This window comes from Protopterus annectens, chromosome 2.part1, assembly GCF_019279795.1.
Source record: "Protopterus annectens isolate FY-2018-M chromosome 2.part1, PAN1.0, whole genome shotgun sequence".
Taxonomy (NCBI): Eukaryota; Metazoa; Chordata; order Ceratodontiformes; family Protopteridae; genus Protopterus; species Protopterus annectens.
This window is the reverse complement of record NC_056729.1, coordinates 1,036,893,467-1,036,914,291: the sequence shown is the minus strand read 5'-3', so window position 1 is coordinate 1,036,914,291 and position 20,825 is coordinate 1,036,893,467. Positions and strand designations below refer to the sequence as shown.

Below are 20,825 nucleotides of genomic sequence, written 5' to 3'. Positions count from 1 at the left end.
CCTAGGGCAGATAGCCTAGTATCTACCTATGAACCTATAAAAGAATATAGGGCATAAGTAAAATGTCCTGTGCAGACCGCCTCAAGGCCCTATCCCTGTATTCTGCCTCCTAAAGGCTTTTGAGGGGAGATCTGTGCCTGGCATACAGGGCATTGTCAGACTTCACTCTAATGGACCTCCTGCAAATCCACAAAACAAACAGCACCAGCGTTACCCATTCCAAAGACTTAAACCTTGCCTGTGATATAAATGGGACATGCTGGACAGATAGGTATGAGTCCCAGAGACTACCCCGTCTATGGAACAGGCTCCCCTTCCATGAGAAGCAGAGTTCCTCCCTGGCTCAATTCAAGTGCAGTTTGGACAATTGGATGGGAAAACGGAAATTCATCCCTGATTTGACACCTATGTCTCTAATGGACACAGCTAACTTGTAAATGGTTCATCTCCCAGGCCCCGGCTTACACTTATCAAGGGTATCAGAACTTGTCAGAGATTTGAGATGCACAGCTAGGCTTAAAATCGCCCTTGTGGTCATTAGCCTAGTAAACATCTATGAACCTATAAAATGATACAAGTGATTTTTTTACTAATCACATAGTAAATACAATTATAACTTTGGGAACAAATATAGAATAGGTCAAGATTTGTAAAGACTTAGTGATATTGATCAATGACAGACTCTGCTTTGATCAGCATCTAAACAGTAGTCAGAAATGGGCTAGATACCATAACAATAAGAATAAAAGGCATAATGATAGTCAAGATGTGCTTGTCACATTTTATTTATAGTTCACAGTTTTTTCAATATCCCAGAAGATAGAGAAATAATTAGTGCAGGTTGATTTGGGAGTTATTGATGTGGTTGCGAGCAGCTTAAGGCCCTGATTTTGGTCCAGGTGACTCAAGTTCAATTAGGGGGACTTGTGTGCTTGACAGTACAGACAGGGAGGATGGCTATGTCTGTCCATGGGGTTGAGTATGCTGTATGTCTCTCTGTAGTGGATCTCTGGCAGAGTCTAGAGCTGAGAGAGAAAATGTCAGTCAGGGATGCAGGAGGCATGGCTGCTCTATAGGCCCAGTTGCCCACTCAACCTCACGTGATAATGTCAGCAGATGAAGGATGAACAGTAAAGCTAGGGAAAATGTTATGAGCCACAGTATGACATCTTCTACATGCCTTCACTTGCCTGGCAAACAACATACCCTGTGAGTCTGTGCATGGAGGAGAACTCCATGCCTATGTGCTCTCCCAGCAAGGAGACCTTTCTGTTGTAGGTCCCACGTGGAGATGATTGGATGGGATACATAAACATTTGGGATATTTGAGACTAAAGAGGCAGACAAGGCTTGAAGTCAGTGAGCATCAGTCCCAAAAATGATTTAAAAATGTGAAAGATAGAGTCTGAGTTTAAGTCAGAAAGGACAGAAATTAGTTATGCTAATATGTGGAATCACAGCAGAAATGGAGGAAAGATGCATTCATTCATCATCGTCATCAGCCCCCTTTTTTCACATTTTTTCTACATGGGGTCAGGGTATCATGTTACCTGTCACAACTCTCTCGATTCAGTGTCACACTCCTGCCTTATTCAAGGCTCATGCCTGACTGTCGCAGGTCTTCTTTTACACAATCCATCCACCTTTTTGCTGGATGTCCTCGCTTCCTCTTAACTTCTTCCTGTCTGCCAAAATCTTCCTCACCAGATTGTCTTCTGCTTTTCTGCACATGTCCAAACCACCGTAATCTGTTCTCTTTGATATTTTCTGCAAGTGGAGCTACTTTGGCTACTGCTCTTTGTCCTCATTTCTTCATCTGTCCCACAGTGTGCATCCTAACACCCTTCTCAGGCACTTCATTTCCATCACCTCTAGCTTCTTCAACTGTTCTGGCTTTACTGCCCAGGTTTCTGTACCATACAGTAGTACCTGTTGCACTACACCTGACACTCTATGCCAGTTGGCTGAAGCCCCTCTGATTGTAGCTTTGACCTCTTCTTTCAGACTTCCCTTCTCCTCAACCACCCCTCCCAGATACTTGAAGCTGTTTACCTGTTCTACTATCTTCCCTTCTATCTCTGTTATCAGCTTCTTCAGATTTCCCCAATTTGCTGCCATTACCACCATCTTATCTGTGCTTAGTTTCATCCCATGTGGCTTCAGTTTTGCATTCCATTCTCCTATCCTTTGCTGAAGTTCTATCACAGAGTCTGCCTGGAATTCCACATCTTCTGCATACAGCAAGTTTGCTGATCTGTCCCCTCCGTCCTGTTTGCTAATGTAGTTCATCACTAATATGAACAACAGTGGGCTCAGAGTTGAACCCTGGTGTACTCCCACTCCCACAGGGAACCCCGCTGTGAGGCCAAACACTGTTCATACTTGAGTCACTGGGTCCTTGTACATAGCCTGTACTAATTCTACCAATGTTTCTGGGACTTCAAACCAACACAGTACTGCCCAGATCAGCTTTCTTGGGAACTTGCCATATGCTTTTTCCAAGTCTAGGAATGCCCAGTTAGACTCTGTCCTCATCTCTAGCTTCTTCTCAAGTATCTGTCTCACTGCAAACATTGGGTCCATTGTGCTGCATCCTGATCTGAATCTGAACTGCTCATCTCCCATCTTACATTCTACTACTCTGCGCTTCTGTTTATCAATCACCCTCTCTAGAACTTTCATGCAGTGTGATAGGAGTTTGGTGCCTCTATATTGCCCACAGTTGTGGATGTCCCCTTTGTTCTTTACACTGGAACAAATATGCTTATTCTCCAGTCATCTCGGATATGCCTTTCTGTCCACATTGCTATTAATACCCTCAGGAGCCATTTCTCCCCTAGCTCACCCAGCATCATTATCATATCTGCTGTGACCTCATCTGAGTCTTCTGCTTTCCCTGACTTCATTTTCCTTAGTCCTGTTCTAAGTTATTCTAGGGTAGGCTCCTCTTCTTCTCTCATTGTAGGGTGTTTCTGGGGCAGTACAGCTTCTGTGGGGTTTTCTTCATTCAGAAGCTGCTGGAAATACTCCTTCCATCTGCCTTTGATGCCCTGTGGACTGGTGAGCAGGTTGTTGCTGGCATCCTTTATGATGGGTGTCTGACTATCTTCTTTATCTTTATGTCTTTGCCTTGCAACCTGATATAGTTTCTTTGTGCCACTTACTGAGTCACTTTCCAGAAATTGGTAGAGTGCCTCAGTTGCCTTTTCTTTGCTATAGCAACTTATTTCTTAGGTTTTTTGTTAGCCAACCAGTAGTCCTTCCTAGCCTGGTCAGTCTTTTCTGTCTCCCACTTCTTCCTGCACTCCTTCTTTCTTTTGATGACTTCCTGGACTTCTGCATGCCACCACCAGTTTTCCTTATGTACCTTATTTTCATAGCTGGTTCAGCCACATATCTTTTCTGTAGTCCTAACACATGCTGTTTTTAGGCACTGCCATTCTTGTTCAGCTACACCTATTTCCTGCTCTTCTTGGGGTGCTAGAGCCCTGAGTAATTCCTTGAACTGTTGTACTTTCTCTCCAGTCAACTTCCAGGTCTTCAGCCTGGTCTCTGTTGACCTTAGACCGTTCTTTGACCACTGCTTGCAGCTGATTGTGGCAACTAGTGGTTTATACTGTGAGCTGACCGTTTCACTGGGGATGACTTTGCAATCATGGATTCTAGAACAAACCTTTAAATGCCAAACAAAGTAATGGATTCTACCCCAGTGTCTTTTCCTTACTAGGAGGAAGTCTACCTGAGTTGCATGTTGGCTACTCTTGTATGTGATCTTGTGACTCTCTCTCTTTCTGGACCATGTGTTGGCTACTATCAAGCCATTTGCGTGACAGAAGTCTAGAGTGGCTTCTTCTTTATTCCTGTTGCCCCACCCATGTGGACCCAGGCAGTCCTCATATCCTGTTCTCTCTGTCCCAAATGCATTCAGTCAGTCTCCAGTTACAAAATCAATCCAGTATACAGTTGATTAGGAGCCAGAGCCCATTCTGGCACTTATTTTGTCACTGACCCACAAGAAATGGAATACATACCCCCCTATATATATATATATATATATATATATATATATTATATATATATATATATATATATATATATATACTGCATGCTTGCTCGAGTAAGTACTGAAGCATTTTTCACTTCCATAACATAAAGGTTGTGGCCATGAGTTTGCTCAAGATGTCCTGGGTTAGTTTAGCAGTCTGAGAGCTAAAGGAGATGGCTGAAGAGGAGTGGGGTGAGTGGCTAAAACAGCATAGCCACCCCAAGGAGTATGCTTTTCAGAGTCCTACAATAGCAGTCCCATATGGGGGAAGGGACAGGACTGCAAAATTTGCAAACTAGGGACAATGGGGAGTGCAGGCCTGCTAAGGATTGGGCACATATTCTAGCTGGCTCAACAGGTATGTAAAACATGCATTTGCTCCAGTGTAGCAGGCATTGCAGGTATTTTCTGGCCAGAGCGTCAGTAGCGTACACAAAAAAATCTTATTATCCTCCAGTGAATGATGGTCATGATCCCATCTCTGATCTTCTTCTCTTTTTATCCTGGGATGGATCCTAGGAAGTACAAACAGACTAATAGGAAATAGCATCCTGATGGTTACTGGAGAGAGCTGAAAGAAATATTAAGAAGAGTACATGGAGAATCTATTGCATTTCTAAGAAGCATAGGATACAAGTGTATGATTTATCTTAGAAACTGTAAAATAACTTTATGTAAAATTCATTTATTCAGAACAATCTATCATATAAACTGATGTTTAGATTTTATAATTGATTTTTATGGCTTCTGTGAGATAATTACCTGAGTGGATCTTTAAATGCATCTTAATTTAATATGTATCACATCTACCCCCCCCCCCCACACACACACACACACACACACACACACCTCCTGAGGTTGTGCATCCTGCTTTGCCATCTCCTCCACTGGTTTCTGTCTGTTTAAAAAAAAAAGATTTTTTAACTACGTGTGACATTTCACTTTACTTTGGATTCCCTAAAAGAGTAATGTTATTAAACTATATCATAACCACCTGGAGATCCTTACTGCTGTCATTTTGGTTCATTCTTAATTATAAAATGCTGTTTTTCCGTATGACTTTTTAAAACCTGTGATATTACTGTGTAGTAGCATCACTGTTTCTATCACATACTGAGATGTCTCAGATTTGTATAGCTGTTACATAATTAAATGATTTGTCTTAGACTAAGCATGAGAAATGCTATAGCAAGTGTTGCTGGCGCATGCAACAACGGAACAACTGCGAGCTGTGGATGTCAATGTAAAGATGAAAGTGGCAGGTTACACAACACGCTCACTGCCTCCGCTCTCAGCAAAAAACTCAGCTTACACCAGGCAATAAATAATAATTCAAAGTACGAACGAAGATCCAAACTTCTTTTAATAAAACAGGTTTAGCGCTTTCACTTGCATGAGGCAAGCTTCATCAGAACACATGATAGATTGAATCAACAGTTTATATATAGAAAAAGGCGCCAAAAACAGGCTAATTACAAATAATTACATAGAATTCAAAAAGTAATAATAAAATACATATCCATTAAAAAATATATATAGAATAGACCATGCTAATCAATACTTAACATGGAAATAAATCTAGTATATGACCATAAACATTAAAAAATGACTATACTAAAATCAATCAATTAAAAGTAAAGGTTTGATTGAAATATAGTCATTTAAACCAGGCAATGTAGTGGCATCTGTATATACTTGCCACCATAATTCTCGATATAGCAGATCATTTTTGACATTGCCACCTCTGGGATTATTCTTAACTGATTCCAAAATCCCAAACTTAAAATTATGTTCAGTACCAAAATTTATTATGTGTCTGAACAGGGCATTTTTAGTATCCTTCTTCCTTATAGAATACATGTGGGAATAAATTCTTTGTCTAAGCTGTCTCTCTGTTTTGCCAATATAGAAATACTGGCATGACATACATATTGCAATATATACCAACATGGTGGATCTACAATTTCCCTTAGTAAGATGTAGCCTAGTATGACATATATTGTTGAGACAGATAGTGTTAGGCTCATAAATATAAGAGCACTGATGGCATGTCCCACATTTAGAAGTACTAGTTCTTTGATAGGAAAAGGGCAACGATTTCCTTTCCATAATGTATTTCAAGTTTTTGCCCATTTTGAATACAAAGTGTGGTTGGGACCCTACCCTATCAGATAAGTCCTGTGCAGATGTCAAGATGTGCCAATTATTAATCACGATATTTTTAAGCATCCGACTGTGTGGACCGTATTCTATAATGAAAGCGTTGAAAAATGGTTGGGTACATTTCATAGAGGGAATATCAGGAGCACCTGTACTGTTCAAAACAGTGCAAATCATACCATCATTCTTAACACCATCTCCTATTGAATTGTTCGCTACCCCCAACAATGGGGAATATTTATGCTCCCACTGTCCCAAGACATATTTGGTGATGTCGTTCAGCATTGCCTTATCATAACCCCTTTCAGTAAATAAACCAGTTATAAAGTTCAGTTCTTTTACCAGATCTGCAAATTTAGAAGTCATTCTAATGGCTCTAATGCATTGGCCTTTAAAGATGTTCCTTTTTAGCTTATAGGAGTGACAACTGTTAAAATCTAAATAGGAATTAGAAAACGTCGCCTTCCTGTAAATAATAGACTTGAAGCCATTGGAGTCCTTAGAAACCAAAGTGTCTAAATATGGTACACCTGTGTTGTTATATGAGGAGGTGAAGTTGAGGAAATCAGAACTAGAGTTCAAAAAATTTATAAAGCTGTCAAATGTGGTGGTGTCACCCTTCCAAAGAATATAAATGTCATCTAAGAACCGGGAGTAATACACTACCTTATCGTAGTAGGGACTATTAAAGATGTAATTCACTTCCCAGTCCAACATGACTAGATTTGCAAAAATGGGTGCGCATGCAGCGCCCATTGCCACACCACTAGTCTGTCTGAATATTTCTCCTTCATAATATATGAAATTGTATTCCAACACAATACTCATTAAGTCAACCAGAAGGGAAATTTTATCCCAACTAAAACAGGTGTGTTTCCTTAAACTCCTGGAGAAAGCCTCCAATCCTTCCTCAATTGGTATGCAGCTAAATAAGTCAATAACATCTACTGAGCTGAATGTTAAATTGTCCACAGCTGTGTGGATAGGGAAGTTACGTAAAAACTCCCATGAATCTTTAACTAAATGCCTAATCTTATCATAGACAAATTTTAAGGTAGTGTCTATGAATACACCTATAGGAAATGTCTTAGCTTTGCTACCAGAAATAATGGGTCTGAATGGGGGGTTCAGATGATCCTTATGAACTTTAGGAATACCCACAATGGTGGCTAAGGTGGGGAAGTCTACCTTCATGAACTCATACTGTTCTTCGGTGATCCTTTGTTCCAACCTATAATCCTCTAAAAACATGTCAATTCTTCTGTATGAGATGTTGAATTCATTCAATGAAGACACTACATAGTTACCAGATGAGTGGAGAATGTTGTGGATCTTTGAACTGTACATCATAGAATCAAAAATTACAATACCGCCACCTTTATCAGGTTTCATTATTCTATAACTACGGTCCATACATAAGTCGTTAAGTATGCTAGCTTCCTCCTTAGTTAAATTAGAAATGCTTTTGACAGGTTTTTTTCTACTGTTTTTGCTATTAAATTTATATAGTTCTTTAGTAACCTTATTTTCAAATGCAGAGATGACTGGGTTATTAATAGGAACAAAAGGACTTTTCTTTCTTAAACTTGTACCATTAACCTGACTATAATTGTCATCCCTATCAAACATAATAGTCAAGTTTAGTTTTCTGATAAATTTCTTGAAGTCAAAAATAGTATCAACTACTCGGAATGAGGGGGTAGGTATAAATTTCAAACCTTTCGAAAACAAACTAAAATGAGCAGTATTAAGACTAATATTACTATAATTGTAAATCTTAAAATTATTACATTCACTGATAATATTGTCAATAACAGTGATGTTTGAGGTTGGAATCGAAAAGGTATCAGCACTAGTGGAGATATCTGAGTCGCTTAATATTTTTCTCTCCATTTGCCTCCTTTTTTCCATGCCCCTTGATGCCCCTTCCTGAAGTTGGGGCGAAAATCCTGTTTATAATAGGTGTTTACACTATCAACTTCATAGCCTCTATTCTCCAATTCTGATTTATCATCTGACTTATTAGTACTTAGTACATGAAGAATCTACTGCATTTTTAAGAAGCATAGGATACAAGTGTATGATTTATCTTAGAAACTGTAAAATAACTTTATGTAAAATTCATTTATTCAGAACAATCTATCATATAAACTGATGTTTAGATTTTATAATTGATTTTTATGGCTTCTGTGAGATAATTACCTGAGTGGATCTTTAAATGCATCTTAATTTAATATGTATCACATCTACCGCCACACACACACACACACACACACACACCTCTCCTGAGGTTGTGCATCCTGCTTTGCCATCTCCTCCACTGGTTTCTGGCTGTTTAAAAAAAAGATTTTTTAACTACGTGTGACATTTCACTTTACTTTGGATTCCCTAAAAGAGTAATGTTATTAAACTATATCATAACCACCTGCAGATCCTTACTGCTGTCATTTTGGTTCATTCTTAATTATAAAATGCTGTTTTTCCGTATGACTTTTTAAAACCTGTGACATTACTGTGTAGTTGCATCACTGTTTCTATCACATAATGAGATGTCTCAGGTTTGTATAGCTGTTACATAATTAAATGATTTGTCTTAGACTAAGCATGAGAAATGCTATAGCAAGCGTTGCTGGCACATGCAGACAAAGCTCAAGCGGTTATATGCTCATAGATTAGTACTAGGCTAACTGCCCTTACAAGCTATTTTAAGCTTAGCCAATTATCCCTTGTGAGATTCAAACCCTGTACCTTGTGTTTGTAAGGTAAACACCTTAACCATTAGGCCATCTTCCCAACCTGATATTATTGGTTGAGGTAAATCCATTGGTATTCATAGCCAATTTGTAATTTCTGTCCGTGAAATGACACCAAGGAAATAAATCTATATTTTTATGTAAGTTTGGCATTTTAAGTAAACAGATGCTTACATACATATCTTGCATCTGAATGGTTGTGCATCATAGGAGCTTAAATGCTGTATTTATGCCTCCTATCCATGACAGCCATAGCAGTTGTTTTCACATCTGCTTTTGTTTTTCTCCCATTTTATTGGCATGCATTGTGATATTTCCCCAGTGTGACAGTCATATAGTTATTTAGATATATTGCAATGCTAACAAGGCATTATGAACATTACTTGAAAATTGATTTCTTCTTTGAGAGCTCAGTATGTAATGAATGAAATATCCTTCCTGTACACATCAGAGAAGCTACACACAGTAAATTAAGGGTTATTCAGAGCCACTATTAGCACATAATAGAGTTAGTAAAATATCATTATGTAATTGTAAATGGCACATTCTTTATCATATTTAAAATGGTGTCACTTTTAACAAGAAAATTGTCTGCAGAGATCTAAACATGACTACTGCATGTCTTATTTTACTTCAGCATCATGTTTAAAGTGCTTAAGAAAACAACTTGCTTTGAGCTAAAAATACCAAATCACCTAAATAAGAATTATATAATGATTGACAAATATACGTATAGTAATAGTAAAGTGCCAGTTTAGTACCTGCATCATACTTATTGTGGCTTTTGTCTTTACCTTGTAGAAGCAACCTGCTAGAGCAGTCTATGACTTTAAAGCTCAGACATCAAAGTAAGTAAAATGATTCACTCTTTTTAAGTGTTAACATGTTGCCAAGTAAAGAAGCTGCAGAGGGTTAGTTTTTGTCTTGCAATTAAAATCACTGAAGGTGTTTTGTAATTTATTTTCAGATTTTTCCTTACATATCAAAGAACTGCCTAAAAGTGTCAACTATACTGATATGGAATGTACAACACAGTGAAATACTGCCAGAAGCAGTTACTATACACACTAGCAGCTTTGTGGAAAAAGTTTAAATTTGGCAGAGGAAAGTCATATATGCATGCAAAAGACATCATTCAGTATTTGTTTAACCATCCTTTCCAAAAAAAGCATAAATTCAGAAGATAAAATCTTGCTTTCTGTTAATGGTACAGGTTTGGTCAATTCTGAACAGAAATGCAGCCTTGCCTGATACAATCACCACATACTATATGTATTTGGAGATGAGCTTTCCAGGGTACTTGTCTAAAAAGCATGTGTGATTGCAGTTATACAAGCAATAGATACTTGTAACAAAAACAGCAAAATGTCACTTTTTCGAATTCTGAACAGTATGGGTAAATATGAGTTTTGTGTGTGTTTGTGTGTGTGTGTGTGTGTGTGTGTGTGTGTGTGTGAAGACAGTACAAAGTATGTACTGTAAGACCTGCCCTATGGCACAGTGGGATAAAGTCCTTATTGCACCTAGACAACCATTATTTGACTAGTGGCACAGGCTCTGAAAGGACTTGGGGGAAGGATGGGAGTGAACGTCCCACACTGGCAAGCCCATCCTGGGTGGGGGGTGCTGCTTAGTTATTCTGCGGTGGCAGCTTTAAGAGGCTGGCAAGCTGTACGCTGCAGTTGGCATATTGCTTGATTAGAGGTTGGGAATCTGTGGAAGGGTGCATGCACCTCTGGAATGCAGCAGTTGCAAATCTCAGAAGGCTGCTATGAGGTTGTAGGGGATTAAGGCACACTCCTTGGCAGCAGCATGATACTGCACCAATATCCTTGATCTCCTCACTGGCCCCAGACTTGAGTCAAGTTGAGCCCAAGGGAAGCTAATTCAGGACTGATAGACCCAGTGAATGAGGAGAGGAAGTAGCAACTGATAGCTAGCTGCCAGGAGAGAAAAAAATATGTGTGGTAAGATGTATTTGGAACATGAAAAATGTGGTATCATGTTTCTTTAGCGTTTAATTGTACTTTGCTATTTGGTAGCTCTTGCTTCAATGTAGCAACATGTAATACAAATTACTTTATCTGGGATTCAGAAATGTGATGCATAGCATAGCATAGCATAGCACAAATTAGCACTTGTAGTGGCCATGCCCAGCGTATGTGAAATCCTCAAATAGTGCTAATACGTGTATAGTTAGCTGTTTGCCATGTCACGCTTCAAACTTCTGTAATGTTAATGCTACTCAGGTGCACAGTGCTCATCTATTAATTTTAGTCTTTATGCACCATTTATGTTGCATCTGGGGTCCAAGGAGCAATTTCTTTATTTAAATACACTTTTGTGGTGCCCTGCTACCTGTTAGCCATCAGCTCCTCATGATCATAGGCTCATAGGTGTTTACTAGGCTAATGACCACATGGGCCTTTTTAAGCCTAGCCATGCATCCCAAATTTCTGACAAGATCTGATATCCTTGCTAAGTGTAAGCAGGGGCTTGGGAGGTGAAACATCTATAAGCAGGGGCTTTGGAGATGAATGGTTTACAGGCTGCCTGTGTCCATTAGAGACATAAGTGTTAGTTGAGTAAATAAAGAATCCCCTGCTCTATTCAATAGGTGCCATGGGATTATATCCATCCACCTGAGCTACCTCCAACTGAAGCAGATGAGGCCTAAGTTTAACATCACATCAGAACGCTGACACACTCAGAAGTGCAGTACGCCCCTTATACTGAACTGCAGTGTTAGGAATCAGCTACCTGGTGTGGGTATAAATCTCACCCCCTTCTACACCAAGGGTTAGTGTGCTAACTGTTTCGCCAATTACATTGCTTATATATGCATATACGTATAATACATACATATTTATTGGTATGTCTATATCTATTACTTGTCTCTCTCTCTCTCTCTCTCTATATATATATATATATATATATATATATATATATCATCTTCTTCTTTCAGCTGTTCCCATTAGGGGTTGCCACAGCGGATCACCTGTTTCCATTTCTTCCTGTCCTCTGCATCTTGCTCTGTCACACCAACCACCTGCATGTCCTCTCCTACCACATCCATAAACCTTATCTTAGGCCTTCCTCTTTTCCTGTTACCTGGTAGCTTCATCCTTAGCATCTTTTTTCCAATATACTCAGCATCCCTCCTCAGCACATGTCCAAACCAACGTAATCTTGCCTCTCTGGCTTTGTCTCCAAACCTCCCAACTTTGGCTGACCCTCTAATATACTTATTCCTAATCCTGTCCAACCTCGTCACACCCAGTGCAAATCTTAACATCTTTAACTCTGTCACATGCAGCTCAAACTCCTGCTTTTTTGTCAATGCCACTGTCTCCAACCCATATAACATAGCTGGTCTCACTACCCTCTTGTAGACCTTCCCTTTTACTCTTAAAGGTACTCGTCTGTCACAAATCACTCCTGACACTCTTCTCCACCCACTCCACCCTGCCTGTACTGTCTTCTTCACCTCTCTTCCACACTCACCGTTACTCTGAACTATTGACCCCAAATATTTAAACTCATCCACCTTCGCCACCTCTACTCCTTGCATCCTCACCATTCCTCTATCCTCCCTCTCATTCACACACATATATTCTGTCTTAGTCCTGCTGACCTTCATTTTTCTTCTGTCTAGAGCATATCTCCATCTCTCCAGGGTTTCCTCTACCTGTTCCCTACTCTCACTACAGATCACAATATCATCTGCAAACATCATAGTCCACGGGGACTCCTGTCTGATCTCGTCTGTCAACCTGTCCATCACCATTGCAAATATGAAAGGGCTCAGAGCTGATCCTTGATGTAACCCCACCTCCACCTTAAACGCATCAGTCACTCCCACCATAGACCTCACTGCTGTCACACTACCCTTGTGCATATCCTGTACCACTCTTACATACTTCTCTGACACTTCTGACATCCTCATACAATACCACAACTCCTCTGTAGGCACCCTGTCATATGCTTTCTCTAAGTCTACAAAATCACAATGCAACTCCTTCTGACATTCTCTGTACTTCTCCATCAACACTCTCAGAGCAAACATTGCATCCGTAGTGCTCTTTCCTGGCATGAAACCACACTGCTGATCACTAATCATCACGTCCCTTCTTAACCTAGCTTCCACTACTCCTTCCCATAACTTCATGCTGTGACTGATCAATTTAATCCCTCTGTAGTTACTACAACTCTGCACATCACCCTTATTCTTAAAAATCGGTACCAAAACAATTTTTCTCCATTCCTCAGCCATCCTCTCACTTTCTAAGATTTCATTAAACAATCTGGTTAAAAACTCCACTGCCATTTCACCTAAACACCTCCATGCTTCCACAGGTATGTCATCTGGGACAAAAGCCTTTCCATTCTTCATTCTCTTCATAGCTATCCTTACTTCCTCCTTGCTAATCCATTGTACTTCATGATTCACTATCCCTACATCATCCAACCTTCTCTCCCTCTCATTCTCTTCATTCATCAACCCCTCAAAGTACTATTTCCATCTCCTCAACACATTCTCCTCGCTTGTGAGTATGTTTCCCTCATTATCCTTTATCACCTTTACCTGCTGCACATCTTTCCTTGCTCGGTCCCTCTGTCTAGCCAATTGGTACAGGTCCTTTTCTCCCTCCTTAGTGTCCAACCTTTCTTACAACTCTTCATATGCCTTATCCTTAGCCTTCACCACCTCTCTCTTTGCCATGCACCTCATCTCCTTATACTCCTGTCTACTTTTTTCATCTCTCTGACAATCCCACTTCTTCTTTGCCAACCTCTTTGCCTGTATACTCTCCTGTACTTCCTCATTCCACCACCATGTCTCCTTGTCGTCCTTCCTCTGTCCAGATGTGATACCAAGCACCTTTCTAGCCGTCTCCCTAGCTACTCTGCTGTAGTTACCCAGCTATTTGGTAACTCTTCACTGCCACCCGGTGCCTTTCTTAACTCATCCCTGAACTCCACCTCACAAGTACCCTTTTTCAGTTTCCACCATTTGATCCTTGGTGCTGCCCTCACACTCCTCCTCTTCTTCTTGATCACCAACGTCATCCTACAAACCACCATCCTATTCTGACTAACTATACTTATATATATATATATATATGCACACACACACACACACACACACACACACACACACACACACACACACACACACACACACACACACACACACACACACACACACACACACACACACACACACACACACACACATATATGTAATATACTGAAGCTGAAAAATCCATCAGAGTGTCTGATATTTAAGACATACTAAGTAACTGTAAACATTTTGAACATAATTATACAAACAATTCAGTAAAGTTAGATAAACATAAATTAAATGTTTTTACTATAAAAGTTATCAGAAGGTAATACTAGAGAATTAACCAACAACTTCAAAATGAAAAGAATTGGAGAACAAATAGAGCCCTATCTACCTACGTAACACATCTTAAGATCAAGTGACCATTTACTCCTTACAAAGTGAGAGTTATTCCCAGCCTATTGGCTCCCTGTGAGGCAAGAGTGAATCATAGAGCCATCATTCTGGCAGCTTTTAGGGCAAATTTTGATCCACTGCTAGTCCTTCCCCTGGAGGTGACATGGGCTCCATGTCATTGTGGAGGGACCACTTGCACCCTGATACAGAGATATACCAGCTCACAAACATGTCCCTGCAAGGGCTACCACACTACCCTGTGTGGACCCATCCATGTCCCCCCTCCCAGGCCTGTTGGTGGAGTGACCTATGCCATTCCCTTGGAGCTCCAGGTCACCACAGCCCTCCCTTCCAGGTGAGCATGCTGACGTAAATTGAGCTGTCTTGCCCACCGCTCCGTGGCTATTCCAGTTCCTAAGTCACTAATTAATTTCAGGTCATCTAGGTCACAGGCAAGGCTTTATTCCTCTGCACCACAGAGCAAGGGTGTCCAGGTCACCAAAGCCATGGATGAAGAGCAGACAGTGCACACCACCTACCTTGACTTGGCCAAAGCCTTCAACACTATTCCCCACTCGAGCATAATAGATAAACTCTCTCAACTAGGCATCAATCCATATGTTACCAGATGGGTAGCCAACTGGCTCACTGATAGAACCCACCTAGTCAAAATAGGGGAAGCCACCTCAAGCAGCCGACCCATACCGAGTGATGTACCACAGGGTTTGGTCTTTGGGGCCTCTGTTATTTGGGGTATACTTTTCTGAGGTACAGGCCAAAACTAGTGAGCTTTGGCTGACCAAGTTTGCAGATGACTGCAAGTTGGGAGTTGTCATCAATTCCCCTAGTGACATGGACGTCCTCCAAGAGGGTCTCACACAAACAAATGACTGGTGCCAGAAATATGGCTTCAAGCTGAATCTAAAAAAATGCATTGTCATCCCCTTTGGGGAGAGAGATGTCCCCACAAATTATCACATTAATAACAATGTTCTAAGCACGCAGTCAGTGTAAGGGATTTGGGCACCTAGATTGATAGCAGCCTGACTTTTGACCACCATATTGCTTCCATTGTATGGAAAGCTTTCTACATGGCCCACCTCATAAGTAAGGGTATCTCATCCAGGGACAGGGAGGTCATAACATCCCTGTACTCTTCCCTTATAAGGCCCATTATTGAGTACAACGCCCCATTTGGCATGTACCTCCCAAAGCACATGCAGCAGCTGGAGAGCCACAGAGGTTCCTCACCAGGAGAAGCCAGGGCCTCAAAAATCTACCATACACAGATAGGCTAAAAGCCCTATCCCTCTACTCTGTTTCATACAGACTCCTCAGAGGTGACCTCTGTCTGGCATACAAGGTGATCTCGGACCCTACCTTGATGGGACTGCTGCATATCCGCAAGTCAAGCTCCACTCGAGTAACCCGCACATGCGGCCTCAGCCTGGTCTGTGATATTAGTAGGACTTGCTGGTGGGACAGATTTGTGTCCCAGAGACTCTCCCATGACTCCTTCTCCACATCAAGCAGACTATCTCTTTACCTCTTTTTAAGCGCAATCTGAATAACTGGATGGGAAATAGAAAATACATCCCTGGGATTTCACCAGCGTCCCTGCTGGACAGAGGCATCGGGTGCTGGTTTGTCTATGTATGGGTTAAATTCTTGGCTAGGCTTATAAGGGCCTCAGGGCCAATAGCCTAGTAACTTCCTATGATCCTGTAATCCTTCCTAATGAACAAACTTTGAAAGAAATTACTCCTGAACATAAACCATTCTAGTGGTCAAATGTTCAAGTTGTATGTGGTATTATTTGAAAAATATGTTTCTGGTTCTGTCATATTTTAATCATTCACTATTAGAACATCTTTCATATGATTTTACAGTAGTATAGAGGATTGTGATTGGGTATCCAACATAATCAGCTTGTTATGTGTTTGAGACATGTATATTAAGAAATTCACATAGAGAACAAAGCTTGATAGGTGAATTTTGACATACATGCTAAGAGCATATAACAAGCTGGGTTGTGATCAGAGAAACCAAATCATGCTTATTTGCAGTGTATGGAGCTTTGTCTGCTCCCATGCACTACAGAAATTAGAGAAAATGAGAGATATTAGAGTAATTTATATGTCTTTTTTTATTATATTGTGTGAACTTGAGTATTTTGTGTTTTGCTGTGGACATTACCATTATCATTGCTGGATTGTTTGGCTGGTCATACTTCCTAGAAAGTGGGTTCTTCTTCACTGAGCTTATTGGAGTATTGTTTAGTGCATGAAATTTTGTTGTTACCTGCGGCTACTTTATTCAGTCCTTTTGTGGCTGACTATGTTGCCTACAGCCACTTGGAACACTTGTGATCTCATATTTATGAGGGCAGTCATTTCAGCTTTGTTGGGGTGACTTGAAATACATTTGGCAGTGTCTTAAGACGTCTATTAGAGGTTGCTTAAAAATGTGTTCTGGAGGCTGTTTAATGGTCTGCTTCTGCTTCCTACTTGCCTTGGTGGAGCTTTATAGGGGATAGTAGCTTTTCATAAGGCCACTTTGAGCGTTGGACACAACTAGTGTATGTTGCTGGATGGATCTGGATGTCTTACCATCATCTGGTGCAGTTTTAGCCATCCTATTCACACCAAAGCATTTCTGTTGACATTAGCTCATCTTGAAACATACATGTGTACATGTTTCATTTTCTCAGTAGCAGTGCCAGAATGACTTTGGAAGTTATTTATCTGTTGTTTAGGTTATGCAGAGTATTACTTCATTTGATATTTCACTATGAGATGTATCGTGTCAGTTTTTATTTATTTAATATATTTGGTTTGTTAATTTTGCAGTTGTATTGATATTGTAGATAACTTAGAGTTCTTTTATTGTTAATAAGTGTACATCTGTCTGTACTAAGTGTTGGTGATTCTATTAATTGCATTGTTTCATTCTGAATTTTGTCTAATCACTTAGGAAGTAAGCCCTATAATAACTTGGAAGTTAAAAGTACGTGCTAAGTGTATTGTAACCTTAAAAGCTGTAACACATTTACTCCTGATGCATAGAGAGTGGCCACCACAGAAGAACAGCACAAAGTGGGTTAAATACTGTTAAACACATCACATAGGATCATAGGAAGTTACTAGGCTATTGGCCCTGAGGCCCTTATAAGCCTAGCCAAGAGTCTAGCCCATATTTAGACAAGTCGGCACCCAAAGCCCCTGTCCAACAAGGACACAGGTGGAATTCCAGGGGTGTATTTTCTGTTTCCCATCCAGTTATCCAGGTTGCGTTTGAAGAGGGATAATGAGGTACTGTGCTTGACATGGAGAGGGAGTCTATTCCACAGATGGGGTAGTCTCTGGGACACAAATCTGTCCCACCAGCAAGTCCTATTGATGTCACAGACCAGGTTGAGGTCGAGCAGGCGGGTTACTAGAGTGGAGCTTGACTTGCGGATATGCAGCAGTCCCATCAAGATGGGTTATGAGATTGCTTTGTATGCCAGACAGAGGTCACCTATGAGGAATCTGTATGAAACTGAGTAGAGGGACAGGGCTTTTAACCTGTCTGTGTAGGGTAGGTGTTTGAAGCCCTGGATTCTTCTGGTGAGGAACCTCTGTGGTCTCTCCAGCTGCTGCATGTGCTTTGCGAGGTACATGCTGAAGGGGGCATTGTACTTAATTGGCCTTATAAGGGGAGGAATACAGGGATGTTATGACCTCCTTGTCCCTGGATGAGATACCCTTACTTATGAGGTGGACCATGTAGAAAGCTTTCCATACAACTGAAGCAACATGGTGGTCAAAAATCAGGTTGCTGTCATTCTGGGTAATCAAATCCCTCATGACTGATTGCATGCTTAGGACGTTATTAATGTGATAATATGTGGGGATGTCACTCTCCCCAAAGGGGATGATGATGCATTTTTTGGCATTCAGCTTGAGGCCATGTTTCTGGCACCATTCATTTGTTTGGGCGAGACCATCTTGGAGGATGTCCACATCACGTGGGGAATTGATAACCCTGCCCAGCTTGCAGTCATCTGCAAACTTGGTCAGACATAGCCCACTGGTTTTGGCCTGCACCTCAGGGAAGTATATCCCAAATAACAGAGGCCCCAAGACCAATCCCTGGGATATGCCACTCATTACGGTCTACTGCTTGAGGTGGCTTCCCCTATTTAGATTAGGTGAGTTCTATCAGTGAGCCAGGTTGCTACCCATCTGGCAACATATGAATTGATGTCTAGTTGAGAGAGTTTATCTATTATGCCTGAGCAATGAATAGTGTTGAAGGCTTTGGCCAGGTCATGGTAAATGGTATGCACCATCTTCCCCTCATTCATGGCTTTGATGACTGTCTCAAAGAAGTCGACTAGATTTAACAGACATGACCTCCCCTTAACAAAGCCAAACTGTGTGCTATTGAGTGTTTTGAGGTTGCCAATGTCCCTGTTAATGAGGTCCATGATAATCTGTTCCATGGCCTTGCAGATCAGACTAGTTAGGCTGATGGGTCTAAAATTTCCCATATCGGTGGATACTCCACCTTTCTGTAAAGGGATGACAGTGGCTGTTATTCTCTCGGTTGGGACAAAGCCCGTACTCAGGCTTTGGTTGAATAGGATGCCTAATGGTGCTGCAGGTTCATGCCTGAGTTCATGTATGGATGCAGCCTGGGATGTTATCGGGTCCCATGGAGGCTGTATTTTTTGCCTTTGAGAGGGCAATGATAACCTGTTCCCTAGGGATAAGGGGGAGTAGGTACTGGGGATGTCCTGATTTACTGATGGGAGAACAGAGTGGTGAAGTTTTCACTGAATCTGTCAGCCAGTAGGTTGGCTATATCTACAGCATTTGTATATGTGGTGTCCTTGACCACCAGTTCTGAACAGATCTGGGTGCTTCCTTAGAGATTGCAGACATATGTGAAGAAGTCCTTATGATTGTCTCTGGTAGATGTGGCCAATTTGGACTCGAAGTTGCCTTTAGAGGATTTCACTAGTGCTCCTATTTGCTTGTTCAGGCTAAGGAAAGATTGCTTCCAATTTGGCACCTGCTCCTTCTTGGTCCTGGACAGCAAATTTTTCCTTTTGTTATATAGTTTATTTATTGCAGATGTCCACCAGACAGGTTTACTCTTCCGTGCGGAGAATGATTTTGTCCTGTCAGGTATTCCTGATTCCATGCATCTATACAAGTGCTCGTATAGTACTTTGGTGTAGATTTGGACATTGATGCCAGTTCCTACAGAGGGGGCGGGGGATGTGAAGCTGTTTATACCATCCATCAGAAGTTTGTAATCAGCTTTGTAGAAGTTTTTTTGTTTGACCATAGCTGGGGGGGGGGGGGTCAGGGGAGATGCTGACTTCGAATGTGACCACATTATGGTCAGATCTTACCAGGGAGGATGATACTGTAGGGGTGCTGCAGTGGTCACTCATGTTGGTTAATACCAAGTCCAAGCTATTATCATCTTTTGTGGGGGTATGACAGTTCCTACAGAGGGAGAGGGGGATGTGAAACTGTTTATACCATCCCTCAGAAGTTTGTAATCAGCTTTGGAGAAGTTTTTTTGTTTGACCATAGCTGGGGGGGGGGTCAGGGCAGATGCTGACTTCGAATGTGACCACGTTATGGTCAGATCTTACCAGGGAGGATGATACTGTGGGGGTGCTGCAGTGGTCACTCATGTTGGTTAATACCAAGTCCAAGCTATTATTATCTTTTGTGGGGGTATCATCTAGCTGTTCCATAGCATTTGCATTGATAAAATCGAGGAATCTCTGGGCATTTGCATTCTGGCATGAGTAGTTTTTCCAGTCTATGGTTGGGTAGTTAAAGTCGCCCAGGAGCAGGTTAAAGGGTTGAATCTTGATAGACTGGAAGAGGTCCAGATAGGTGGAGTGAGCATCTTGAGTCAAATTTGGGGGCCTGTAGCTAGCTATGATTTGAGTAGGGGTCTTGTCAACAGTTAACTGCACCTGAAGTGTCTCCTGTGCATCATACTGTTTGACCAACCTGGAGGTGTGTGTTTCTTTAATATATATTGAAACTCTACCTCCTTTGGCTTTGCTTCCCACAGTTTGGGGTCTGAATGTATGATAGGATGAATAACCAGGTAAGGCTGGAGTGCTCTGTGCAGCTTTGAACCAGGTTTCTGTGACTGCACAAATGTCAGCATCTTCCAGAGTTAAGAATGCTTGCAATGAGTGCAGTTTCATGTTTTGACTCCTAGCGTTTAGCAGCATGACTTTAATTTGCATTTTGTTGAAATTCATCACTGAATGAAATGCTTAACAAGTTTTAAAACAGCTTGTACTTCCTTCCACTGTCTTTGCTATCTGCTATACAGTGAAATTAGAGTTTAACAGGGGCTGGACCTGGGCCTGGGCTTTCGG

At 41.1% G+C, this 20,825-nt stretch overlaps 1 protein-coding gene across 2 annotated transcripts in view; it reads left to right on the top strand.

Moving 5' to 3' along the window:
• SORBS2 (sorbin and SH3 domain containing 2) overlaps window positions 1–20,825 on the top strand; it is a 3,647,154-nt gene that overhangs the window by 2,800,637 nt on the left and 825,692 nt on the right. For both annotated transcript variants that reach the window (XM_044062620.1, XM_044062621.1), the window contains one exon: window positions 9,760–9,806. In XM_044062620.1, the coding sequence (XP_043918555.1) occupies window positions 9,760–9,806 (47 nt within the window). The remainder of the gene's footprint in view (window positions 1–9,759; window positions 9,807–20,825) is intronic.